The sequence below is a fragment of the Coturnix japonica genome, chromosome 1, assembly GCF_054131305.1.
Source record: "Coturnix japonica strain WE chromosome 1, WE-NBRP24, whole genome shotgun sequence".
NCBI classification, from domain to species: Eukaryota; Metazoa; Chordata; class Aves; order Galliformes; family Phasianidae; genus Coturnix; species Coturnix japonica.
The window spans coordinates 54,718,554-54,730,791 of record NC_140663.1 but is presented as its reverse complement, the minus strand read 5'-3'; the positions used below and the strand labels follow the sequence as shown (position 1 = coordinate 54,730,791).

Here is a 12,238-nt window from a genome sequence, read left to right as displayed (position 1 = left end):
GGAGGATACAAACCTGGAGACTGTGGCATTTCTTGATAAACAATAAATGTGTTGAGGTATACATTTCCTTGAGACAAATTTCATGTCAAATTAGACAAGTAGTTTTGCACTGAAAGAATGGAAGTAGAGGGATGGCAAGACAGTATCATTCTAGTATTTTCAAAATGAAAAAGCTTAACTTCTCTCTCTGGTTTTTCATTAAAATAAAGAGTGTGAGGCTTCCACACTTTCACTCCCCTCCAAAGACAGGCAATGAAAGTGAAGCAGGTCAGGGCAGATGCCTTTCTGACAGGGTCCTTCCATCACACAGCAAAATGTGGTCATGAGCCTGGGGAGCAGCCACACTGTGGGCAGCAGAGATGAGGGCCCTGTCCTCAGCAGGACCAGGCTTTGTTGGCAGGTCCCAATTCTCCCCTGCCAGTACAACCACTCATGCTGAAATTCCTTCTTATGAAGGATAATTAGCAATTAGGAACATTTCCTCTTGTTTTAAAGCCAGCAGTGTTACAATAACAAGCTGGTCCAGATTTTTTTCTAAACACAGCTGTGCTGTAGCTATGGGGGACCTGAGGTTGGAGGCAGGGAACCCAGCTCACAGCCTCCATACAGGTTTGCAGAGCAGGTAGTGGGAACTGCTTACACTAAACCAGAGGCAACTGCTCCTTTGCTGTTACAAGACCCCTTTGCAACAAATCTGCAGGACAACTTTATTATCCTGTGCATGCAGCGGCCTTCCAGCAAACCAGACCCTCTCCTTTGGTATTATGTCTCAAAGGCTGACCTGTTTTATTCTGAGCAACAAGAGCTTTCTTACATCTTTCCTGTCTCGTCTCCCTTAACCTTTCCAGGCTGTTACCAGCTGATACTCCAGCTGCCATCTCCTCCTCTCTTTGTTTCTCCACTGAAGGAGGCTCAGAAAGAAAGACCCCAGAAACAAACCTCCTTTCCTTACAATTCTGTAGCAGCTACAGGATGCTGAACAATTAGATCAAACTTGAAGTGAAACCATACACAAGCTTACGATCAGTTGATTCACAAAAAGTTAACACAATTGTTTTTATGCCATCAGTCTTTACAACTTCATAACTGTTTCACTGCATTGGAAAGCAGGGAAAGGTAACAGGACACCATTCTCAGGCTGGGAGCAGTGGAGCACTTATAAAAGGCAAATACCTTTTTTTTTTTGCAACCATGTTGAGGGCTTTTCCAATGGTTAAGGATATAATTCAGCATCATGAGAAAAGCAGTGTGTTGTCCCATAGAAGTTTGTTGGCCATTCGGTTCCCTGAACTGGATACCATATACATACATTACGTAAAGGTATCATCTAAGCCCAGGAAAGAACTTTCCATGCAGAAGATTTGGCTTTTCTCTCAAAGCATCACTGCAGAATGGACTGTTCAATATTGTGCAGCACCAGTGTTAGCTATCCTGTGCTCTTCTGACTTACTGCGATCAAAATCTCAAAGAAGGAAACTAAAGGATCTGCTAAAACCCATTCCAGGTTCAAGAAAAGACTCCTATTTTCTTAAACCATCTTCTTATCCAACCCCTATCTGGCTCAGAGGTGACATTGTACTGACTCCAGCATGATTTGGAAGGACTCCAGAAACAGCACAGGGGATGAGAATTTGGTAATCTTGGAATGAATAACAGCTGAATCAGTAATCTGTTGGTGACAGCTCACAGCACATGGGGGAAGAATGGCCTTTGAGACATGGCCTGTGGGGAAAAAAATATTTAAGGCAAGGGGAACATGCTAACAAAAGCTAGTGACAGTCAGTTATTGTCTTCTTCCTCCCCAGCTACGTGTTATTGTTATGAAATCTTATTTTTTAACCACTTAATGATTTTATTGCATTGTTATTGTGAAAGGGGCAGCCACACAAGAAACAAAAGGGAAGGGAATAGATGCTTCCTGGGGACAGATTTCCCTAGCAGTGTGTTGACCACTGGGAGAACTGCTCATGGGGAAGCAGTAGCTGCATCCTTCTTCTTTTCATCCTCTGAGAAAACCCTTCTCACACACGTTCTCAGAGATGGCCCTTCTGTCTTATATTTCCCTATGCAACAAGACAAGATGCTTCAGCTGATGCCTTCCATTACTTCTGGAGCTAACTGAGTTATGCTGGCTTAATAAAACACTGTATTTCCCTCATAACCACAGGGCAGCCAGCCCTGGGAGAGTTGCAGACGGGAGTTCCAGTGTCCTGGAGAAGGAAGAGGGCACCCAGGTGCCAGGAAGGACATACCAGGCTTTAGCAAGGATACTGGCACCATCAAAGCCTTTTCTCCCCTCTAACAAGGACCTGAGAGAAGTGGGGATGACAGATAGAGTGGGAAAGGCAATGACGCAGAAGGAGGTTGATGCTGGCTTTCTGACCCTTCACAGCTCATTTTGGAAGACCATCTGTGTCTCTGAACACCAAAGAGCCTTGAAGAGTTCCTGAGAGGGAGGGCTCCCCTCCTAAAAGATTCATTTGTAATTAAAACTTGTCAGAGCTGCTTTGAGAAGCAGCACCCACTGGGAAGAAATAGGCCCAGATACGAGTGTATCTTGAGTTGGCCTGCACACCAAGGACAACTCTTGCTGACAACTTACCACCGCCGTTCTTGTAGCAGAGATATGGGAACCTCCACACATTACCAAGACCAATGATCTCTCCAGCCACGGACAGCACAAACTCCACTTTGCTGCTCCACTGGCCTCGCTCTTCCATTTCCTCCTTTTTTGTCTCTTCAGGAGCTACAAGTGCCCCATTGGGCTCTGCCTCCTTGGTTGTGTCTCTTGTCATGGCTCTGTGGGACAGAGGAAAAATAGACTGCAGGTGCAGGGAGCTGCTGGCTGGAGAAGGAGTGAAAGGACCAGCCACAACAACAGACTCATTATTAATGTCACCGTGAGTGCAAAACTGAAAGAAAAACATATCAGAGAAAGCACAGAAAATTCACTCACTGCTTGAGAAGCCACGCTGAATGTGGCTTGGCCTACAGGGGCAGAACAAGAAAGATATTTTCCAATCTGTACAGAATACTGAATTATCTATAGCATCATCTTAATTAAGCAAGGTTAGTCATTGCTTGTTGCAAAATGCAGTTTTCTATTGTACACATTGTCCTTTTTATAGGCTGGTCAGTCTAAATTGAGCCAAAATTCACTTAGGCGAGAGTGAATCTTCTTGCTGATAACTTCTTCACATCGATTCCCAGCATTTGATTATAAAGGGAAGATTAACTGTAAAGACAGGAATCTTCTTTGACCTGTCTGAAATAATCCTCCTCAGAAGCATGCTCTAGTGGGTTGCCTGATATAAGGATGCACATGGAAAGCACAGACCTAACATGAACAGGGTAGACGATGAACTGTGCCAGGGAAGTCCTACATCTTGCAGGTGGCTTCACTGAGAAGAGGTTGGCCTTGGAAGGGCCAGTTGGTGTCAGCAAGGGATAGATGTTCCCATGCTTGAATTAGGAAGCTGCACTGGAAGCAAATCTCTCCAAAGCAGCAATGTGTCTGTTAAAGGCTTCCACCCCCACTATCTGTAAGTGCAAAGAAACCAGGGCTTTGTCTCTTCACATTAGCTTACTGGTGGTTAGGTAGGTATTGTAACATCACATCTGCTTCTTCCTCTGTGCATCCTAAGGGACCATCCCCATTTCCAAGGATCAGCAGAGATAGGAATCTGTGCTGCCCATGCTGTTCATCTCTTTCTCTGTCCTTGGATCTCCTCTGGACCTCTGCAGCTGAGTCTCCCCCAGGTTCAGTCCAGGCATGGCTCAGTCCAGTGACTCAGTCCAGGAACCTCTCCCAGCCAACAGAATGAGCAATAGCTCACCATGCTTTTCCCCACCTTACAGGACCTTCAAATCCATCTAACAACCTTTTGCAGTCTCATATGGAACCAGGACACCGTTCTTTCTCTCCTTGTACATTCTCTTCAGTTTTCTCACTTAAGACTAGCTAGTGTGTCAGCCAGATCATGTTCAGTAAGGACTATCAGGAAGCCTGAGACAACTGGGAATAACAATACTTATGGTCTTACCAACAAACTGGCCCAGTAGCATACAAACATCACAGCATTTCTTTTGGTGCAGTGTTCAACAGGGTGAGAGGGAAGCAGGATCAGGTTGGTGATGCTCAAGCTTGCTTCACACAAGACAGCATCGTTATCACTGTCTCATTTGCTTCTGCAAGTTGCCTAATGCAAATGAAATCATTTCCTAAATGCTAACCCTCTGGATATATCAGGTCCTCAGGCAGAGAAAGACACTTGCATATGAAAAGACAATTTTTAGTGAATGTGCATAGCAAAGCAAGCAGCTTTTGGCAGAAGGCATATTTTCTGTCATTCAAGTACAGAAAAGAAACCGGACCACAGTGCAAAATATCGATTGCTCTGTAAACGCCCAGGTCTTTGTGTCCCCATCATCTGCCTTTGTGCCAAGGGGCCCCTACTCTTCCCTTTGACACCAGCAGCACATTTCAAAGAGTCACAGAATCTCTCAAGTTGGAAGAGATTCAGAAGGATCATTGGGCACAACCCATGACTCCACACAGCACCACTCAAACCCAAACCCTGTGTCTGAGAGTGTTGTTCCAACTCCCCTTGAACTCCGGCACCCAGGGCCGTGCCCACAGCCCTGGGCATTCTGTTCCATGTCCACTGCCCTGTGGTGCAGACCCTGCCCCTGACCCCCAGCTGCCCCTCCCCTCACATGGCTGCCTGCTGAAAAACACTGCACAAAGATTCTGGTTCCCTGTTAAACCTGAAAGCTTTTCAACCCCAGCTTTGCCACTTCCACTTTGTTTCTCTGCTGTTATGGATGTGGAGGGCAAGGGCTAGGTCCTTCAGCCAGCCTTTTCCTGGCTTCTGAAGGACCCTCTCTCTGCTGCCGGCTTGCTGCAGGGCTGCCAGCTGGCTCATCAGTTCATTCAGATGCTGCAGCACAGCCTCCTCGGCTCTGAGAGTAGCAGAGCTCCTCACACTGTCAAATGGGAGAGAAAAAATAACACGTACTTAATGAAACATGTTTGATCTGTCACAGTCCTTGGCATGTCCCAATTTGTTGCAGTCCAGGGCGCATTATCAAGTACAATGATGCTTAAGTCTGAGCTTATTGGGGATGTCATGAGAAGCTGACAGGAGAGGACTTTGCTAATTCTTTGCTTTTGTTCTTTTAATGCAAGGAGATCCAAGAAGAAGCCTACTTCTAATATTTGTCTTTTCTCTGTCTGTGCATTAGCCCTGTCTCACAGAAGGGTAGGGAAGCTCACTGATGGGCAGCCACCTCCTCTGTCCAGCCCAGGAGACAGTGCTGAGTGCCAGCCCAGAGCCCTAGTGCTGCTATCAATGATGTCTGGAGCAGGACATGGGCTCTGACCCACTCTGATCCCATCCCCTGTTCCCAGAACAAGCCAACATGAAGTGTAGAACCTGGAATGCTGCCCTGGGAAAGCATGGATCAGCAGGGGAGATGCTGAACTTGTGGCTTTATTTTCCTATTGCAAAAAATGGAGAAGCAACCAAGTTATAGAAATAAACCTTTTCAACTGGGTATGGGTAGTAACTTAAACTAGTGCCCAAAGTTTGGGCCCTCTGTGCCTCGAGCTCCTATTTCTCCCTTCCCAAGCAAAATGATACACAGCATTACACATCAGATTTCCCTCCCCTGCATTGCCTGCTGTTTCTATGAGGAAGCCTATTCACACAACTCCTGCTTCCTTTCTGGAACATCTACTCCCACTGTGCTCCTGCCCTATATGTTCCCAGGCCAGATGGGGACTCAAATAGCTTCTTGTTTCCAGCTAGGAATAATATGAGTCTCCCACAGCAGCCCAGACACCCACTGTGTGACATCTTCCCCGACATGCATTTTCTTCTCCCTTTAGATACTTCTGTCCTAATACAAGCTTGGAAAAAATACTTTTTGCTTCTCACTGCCTGCCTGCAATTCTACTGCTCTTCCTTCACTAAAGTTTGGAGAAAAATCCCCTGGCTCCTTTACTCTCAATCTCTTTTGTTCCTTTGCCACGAGGTCCTTCCCATGACTGAGATGCCCCTGGTACAGCCCATGGTTCTGCCCCTCATCCACTACCTCCATCTTCTGACCTCACCTCCTTCCAACCTCACCAGCCACTTTCAGTTGTGCCCTGCTGTATTTTCAACCCTCAGTCCATCAATAAGGTGCCTGGAGCAGGTTGCCCAGAGAGGCGGTGGATGCCCCATCACTGGAGACACCCAAGGTCAGGCTGGTCGGGGCTCTGAGCAACCTGATCTACCTGTGGAGGACCGTTCCTTGCAAGGAGGATGGACCAGATGATCTCTAAAAGTCCCTTCAAATTCAAATGATTCTACAAATGAAAGCATCCTTTGAAAGCAAATCCTGGTGGTACCTCAGCCCCTCCTAAAAAGGACTGATTGAGGACTGCTCATATGAGATGAGGAACAAGAAGAAAAAGAGAAGGAAGCCTTCAGGAGTTCTGGCATAAAAGGGAGAAGCTTGTCTTCCCACAAGCCCAGTGTCACCACTCAGGAGCCCTGACTCTGGGCAGATGACCTCCTCTGTTTGACCTCTTCTGCTGTTTTATCTCAAGGCAAACGAGAAGAGGGCAGTCTCAGGAGCAAACAGTGAATCAGCAATTGATACCATATCAAAAAGCAGAAGATAACGCTCAGCAGAGGAAGCGCAATGTAAAGCACCTTTGGACGCTGGGAGGTGTTGTCTGAGCTGCAGGAAGCAGAGTTGCAGGTGATGGCTGCAGACAGCTGCACTGCATTTCTGCATCCTGACTTTATTGTGGAAGAAGTAGCAGCCAAGTACATAAACTGCAATCTGAGGTGGGGAGGGAAGAATCAGAAAGAAGGCAGGCTGTGCTGTGTTATGCAAGGAGGAGCAGGACGATGCAGGAAATTTGCTGGCTGCACGATATGAGCTGGCAGCTGGAATCCTGTACTGCATGCCAATGACAAGAGGAGGGAGCAGGGACAGAGAACCAGAGTACAGTGCCAGGGTACAGCTGAAAGAGCAATCCAGGCTGGAGCAGTGCTGCTGCTGGAGCAGGACATAGCCACAAGATGTACAGGGAAATGTGAGCAGTAGTTCTTCCCAGCAACACAAATAGGGGTTGCTGCTCACAAATCTGAACTCTTCTGGAGCATGGCTTGCTCCAGCTGCAAGAAGAAGAAGGGCAAGAAAAGGTACAGCAAGAGAAAAGTGATCAGTTCCCAGTCACCGGTTCAAACTAAAATGCCTCTCTTTTCAAGATGTTGAAAGCTAACTGGCATCTTTACATGTCTCAATTAACTTGCACGTGGTGTGGGCTACAGGGTATCTCAAAGCATCTGTCCAGTAAGGTTCTTGGGGCACAGAAGCTGCCATGAGGATCAGACCCTGCTTGCATTTTCTCCAACATGAAATAAGGGCAATGCTCCTGCATTCAGCGTGTTTGCTGTTCACTGACACCAGCAAGAATGAGAGAAGAAGCATCTGCAGAGATGCTAGTGACATGTACATCTATGATGCAAACTGCAAGGAGTGCAGAGTGCTGTCTTTTGTGGCTCAGGGGGACCAAGCTGTTCCTCATCCTCTGCCAGCACAGCAACACAGCCAGAACAAGCCAGCAGTGCAGGCTTTTTTCTTCTCCCCACTGGCTCCTAAGTGGCTGCAGCTCATTGTCACTGCTGCAGAGGGCAAAGCCTAAGAAAACCATGAAAGCCCCAGCCCTGCAGCAACCTGGGCCTGGTTGGAGTCTGTTCCTAGCTGGATGCTTGGTAGCCAGCCAGAACTCATGGGCAGCAGAGAAGTTCTGCTGGGGCAGGACAGTGACCTGTCGTGCATCCCCACAGGGACAGGACAGAGTCCAGGGCAGGGGACACGGTGGCTGCAGAGGCGCTCCTTCACAGAGCTTCAAGCTCGGGGAGCACATGGGTATGCATGGAAGTCTCGGGGCCTTGCCCAGAGCACCAGCAGGCAGCAGTAAGGCACAGGACCTGCTGGGCAACCCTTGGCAGGGACCACATCTGCAGCCCTGCATTCAGCACTGATGGGCAGAGTTGTGAAGGCCAGGTCCAAGGTTCAGACCCTCGTATCTCCAGATCTCAGTGAAGAAAACTACAGCAATAGCATTTCCAATGGCATTGGATGAAAGCCCCCATTCACCACAGTGATTGCTTTAAAAGCACTGTTGTTGATTTAAGGAGATGTGGATCAGGTGTTATGAAACCCCCACGTGATCTGCTTGGGTTTGTTCACAAACACGCCCTCAGATCACCGAGCTTCTGCACATGCACAGACCTTGCCTTCTCCCTGCCCTCCCCCAGGCTGGTTCTTCACCCCTAACTGGGAATAGATCCGAGGACACCCTGAGCAGGAAGGACAAGGAGCAGAGAGCACCTCTTGGAGCCGCAATCCCGAGCCCACGCACTAGCACAGGGCCAGCAATCTGCAGGGTAGCACGGTGGGAGTCACTGCCTCCTGTTTGCCTAGAAGCTTTTCCCCCTACACATCTCTACCTAGCTATTGCTGCTTTTCATTCCCATCCTTCTCTGGCCCCCTCTTATGTCCTTCTCCACCTTTCTGCTGCATGAGGACTTCTCTTGCTCTGCTGCAGCCTTCAGTGCCAATTGCCCATCCTTCAAGTATCCACCGCTTCTTGGCGGTGTAATGCTGCCTGCTCTGTCCTGCAGGAACCATTAGGAACAAGCTCTTCCCTACGCTGATCCCAACCAATAATTGCTCCCCACCCTCCAGCTCTCTCTCCCTTTGCTGGGAAGTGTTTTCCCTCACAGATTCACTGTCCCACTCCCAGCCAGACCTGCAGGCGAGCAGATGCCCAGCTCACCTGCACCCATGTGGGATCTGCCCAGGCAAGCCGGTCCCGTCTCACCAGCGTCCGGATGGGGAATCCACTGCACGCCGGGGAGATGCAGCAAGAGTTAAGGCAAAGGCTCCCCTCTCTCCTCCTCCAGTCCCTCCCCTTCAACCAGCTCCCCCCATTAAAATGTCACCCTGCTCTCAGGTGGGTGGTGGGGTGGCACAGGGAGGTGTGCCGGGGAGGGAGAACTCTCTCTGCTGCTCCCTTTCTGTGTATGCCTCTCCAGACCTTGAACTGCGGCCCTGACAGGAAAGCAAGAATAGCAAGCAGCTGTGGGTGGACAGGGCAAAGGCCCCACATTTGCAAAGATCAGCCACAGCCATCGGCAGTGAGCCCACAGACCCCAAATGACAGCCCCAGCTACCCGCCTGCTCTGCACCCATCTCAGCACCAATGTACTTTTCCAGGGTTGATCGTGAGCTTTGCCAGCAGCAGGCATTCCAGTTCTGCTACTTTTCTCAAGTCAGTTCAGCTCCATACATTATTATTTTTTAATGGTTGTTACTGTTTCATCTATCACTTTGCCCATAAGCATGCCTGCCAGATTCCTACTGACCTTTTCACGTATCCGTGCCGTCAAACCAGAGCCGCATGCAGGATTCAAACTGGGACACGTCCACCATACACCAGGGTTAGAGCTTCATCTGGTCACCAAAATGCTGACAGCAGCCTTCTGGGTCACGAGAGACCACAGCATGAGCACCACAGTCCCTGCTGATTGGGACCATGCTGCTGCCTGTCCTGCTGCAGAGCTCCAGTGTCACACAGGGCAGCTGGGGAAGAGGGGCAGAAGAGGTTATCCAGATATGGAGGGGGATCGAGATAAGCCTAGGTAAGCAGAGCTGACCTAAAAACCTCATTTATCCACACTGAAGTATTTCACAAGATCATCACGGCCTTTTGCAAAACTGTAGATGGGAAAAGACCTGTGACATTCAGGCAAAAGAAGAAGAAAGCCAACCTAAATGAAAACTTTATCTAGAAATGAGTGAAAATCACCCTCCATCAGGGAAAAAAGGCTGTTATTTCTACTCTTCTAACTAGAAAATACCAGAAGTTACACTCAGTCTTTACAGTTTCTCCCCAGGTAATAATTCTCCTCCTCCCTACCCTGCTCCCCGCTGGCTGGCAGCGCTCCTCACCTCCCTTCTTCTCTCACTCTTTGGGGCCAGAGCATGGTGCAGTCTGGCTTCCATCCCGCTGTGCTTCAGCCAGAGGAGCCACCACAGCTCATGCCCATCCACCTTCTGGCACCTTTGCTAATGAAACCAAAGAAACACTGTCTTCACAGCTGCTTGTTTGATCAGGAATTTGCCTTGTCAGCTGAGCGCTGTATTTTTAGAGGAGCTTCCCCAAGGCATTCTTATAATTTATGTTTTATGTTTATGGTTAATTTCTGCTTAAGCAAGCCTGTGACTTCCTACAACAATTCCACTGTAACTAATCACAAGTGAATATAACCAAAGTAACGAGTGCTAACGAGGCCCTGCAGTACAGTAATGGGCTCCCGCTGCTGCAGTGCTGCTCCAGTGCAGGGCCTCACTCTGCCCCTCTCAGCAATGCCCATCGCTGTCAGTCCCTTCCAGGGGCTCTGGAGAAGAAGAAGCTGTCAAGAGTCTCCTCCTTTGGAAGCACATTCAAGGCAAAATGTTCCTTTATCCTACAGCTCCCATGGTAAAGGAGAGGACAAGGTAAGGGGAGATTATGCAGGAGCTCAGTGTTGGCAACAACAGTGGGCTGTGGGGAGGATTAGAGATGCTAGGGCAATGTCCTTGGTCTGACAGGTTCTTTGAGTCTAACAGCAATGCTTGCTGGTGATCAGAGACCAAGGAGGACTATGGACAAACATCAGGCAGAGGGCACAGGGCAGCAAATCCTATTGCCATGGGGTGCCCGAGGTGACAGCAAATATCTACAGTGCGTAGGTCACAAAGACGCAAAGGACATTGTGTAGCTGTTGGGACAGAGAAGCACATGTTGGTGCCCAAAGCAACTTGATGTACCAACGACCCAGCCAAAATCATTGGGATTCCCTTATATGAACTTCTCATATAGAAATGGAAGAAAAAAAGAAAAAGAATATACAGCAGGAAAAAAAACCAGGTATTCAATCCCACCCCTATATTCCTGAAACTTACTAATTGACTTTTTAGACTAAATTACAGATTTGGGATTCTGAATGTGAGGGGGAAGTTCAAAGAATTGCATGCCTTTTGTCTGACGAGACATTGTGCCTTCCCCTTCTGGGGAGGGTCTGAGTTGGGGTATGTGCCACAGCCTGTGAGAGGAGGAGTGCTGGGCTGATCCTGAATGCAAAACAACTCAATTCACCATATTCCAAGTCAAAAAAAGATCACCACGTTCCAAATTTCACCGACCTTTGGGGTGCTGTAAAATAAGTGGTAGGTGCTGCTGTGATTTAAACACCGAGTCTTTAAAAATGCTGCGAGAAATGCCGTATCTGGAAGTTTCAAGTATACTCATTTCAGATTTAGTCCATCAATCTGCTCGATGAATAATGAGAATCTACTCAATTTATATTTCAAGCCAGGCATCGCAGCTTTCAATTCTTCATCCCAAAGTGCTATTGCAAATAAGAATATCCAAAATACCTTTGGTGTTGTGTTGGTTTGTTTTTTGTTTTTTGTTTTGTTGTTTGTTTTTTTTTTTTTGCTTATCTGACCTGCAGAGCTCATCCAAGGCTTTACAGCAATTAGGTCATTTAGGAACACAGGCTTGGGAGGTTTCCTGGCTCATACATAACCAGATCGATAAACCACATGCCCAATTCAATGGACACCAAGCTATTTGGAAACAAAGCAAGTCACAAGCTTTTCAGCAGGCTCCCATTTTGCCTAAATGAAGCTGAGCAGACTTTCTACCTCAGCCATTTTCTAGAGGTAGTTTTAACACATCTCCCTGGTGGACTAAATCTCTTACAGATATTACTGGAAAATGAAAGTATATTTTTGTTTGAAATTAGTAGGACATGGAAGAGAATGTGTTCCTGGAGCTTCTAGTATGCTTCATATAAAAAGCCAACTGCAAATTATCCTCTGTATTAAACTCCATTCATTCATTTCTGGAAATAATTTCTACCAGCCAGTGCTGTATGAAAGAGGAATGGCTCCATCCACCATCACACTGGAGGTCTCTTCCCAAAGGGACTTTTCCTGGGTTTCTGAACTCTTTCCTACCCTCAGCTCACAGATAAGCATCAACATGTACGTGCTCAGGAGTCTAAAACAGCACATGCCACAGGTGGGAAGGAATACGATTCCTATGGGAGAGAACTGGCTGCAGCTCAGAAAACACCAACAGGCAGCAGGAACCAAAGTGCCCCCGTCGTCCTGAGCCAGGGCA

General features: G+C 47.8%; 1 protein-coding gene across 5 annotated transcripts in view; it reads right to left on the bottom strand.

The window, feature by feature from the left end:
- The window catches only part of SLC6A12 (solute carrier family 6 member 12), a 34,472-nt gene extending 24,673 nt beyond the window's left edge, over positions 1-9,799 (bottom strand). For 2 of the 5 annotated variants that reach the window (XR_014936255.1, XM_085521265.1), the window contains exons 1-2: positions 9,432-9,799; positions 2,603-2,799 (exon numbers count right to left, since the gene is read on the bottom strand). Coding sequence is in view for 4 of the 5 variants with exons in the window: in XM_085521265.1 (XP_085377391.1) it covers positions 2,603-2,795 (193 nt within the window). In the remaining variant the exon portion in view is untranslated. Of the gene's footprint in view, positions 1-2,602; positions 2,800-8,842; positions 8,910-9,431 lie in introns of all 5 variants that reach the window. The other 3 variants (XM_015865812.3, XM_015865817.3, XM_015865803.2) reach the window with 3 other exon arrangements.
- Between the last annotated feature and the right edge of the window lie 2,439 nt (positions 9,800-12,238).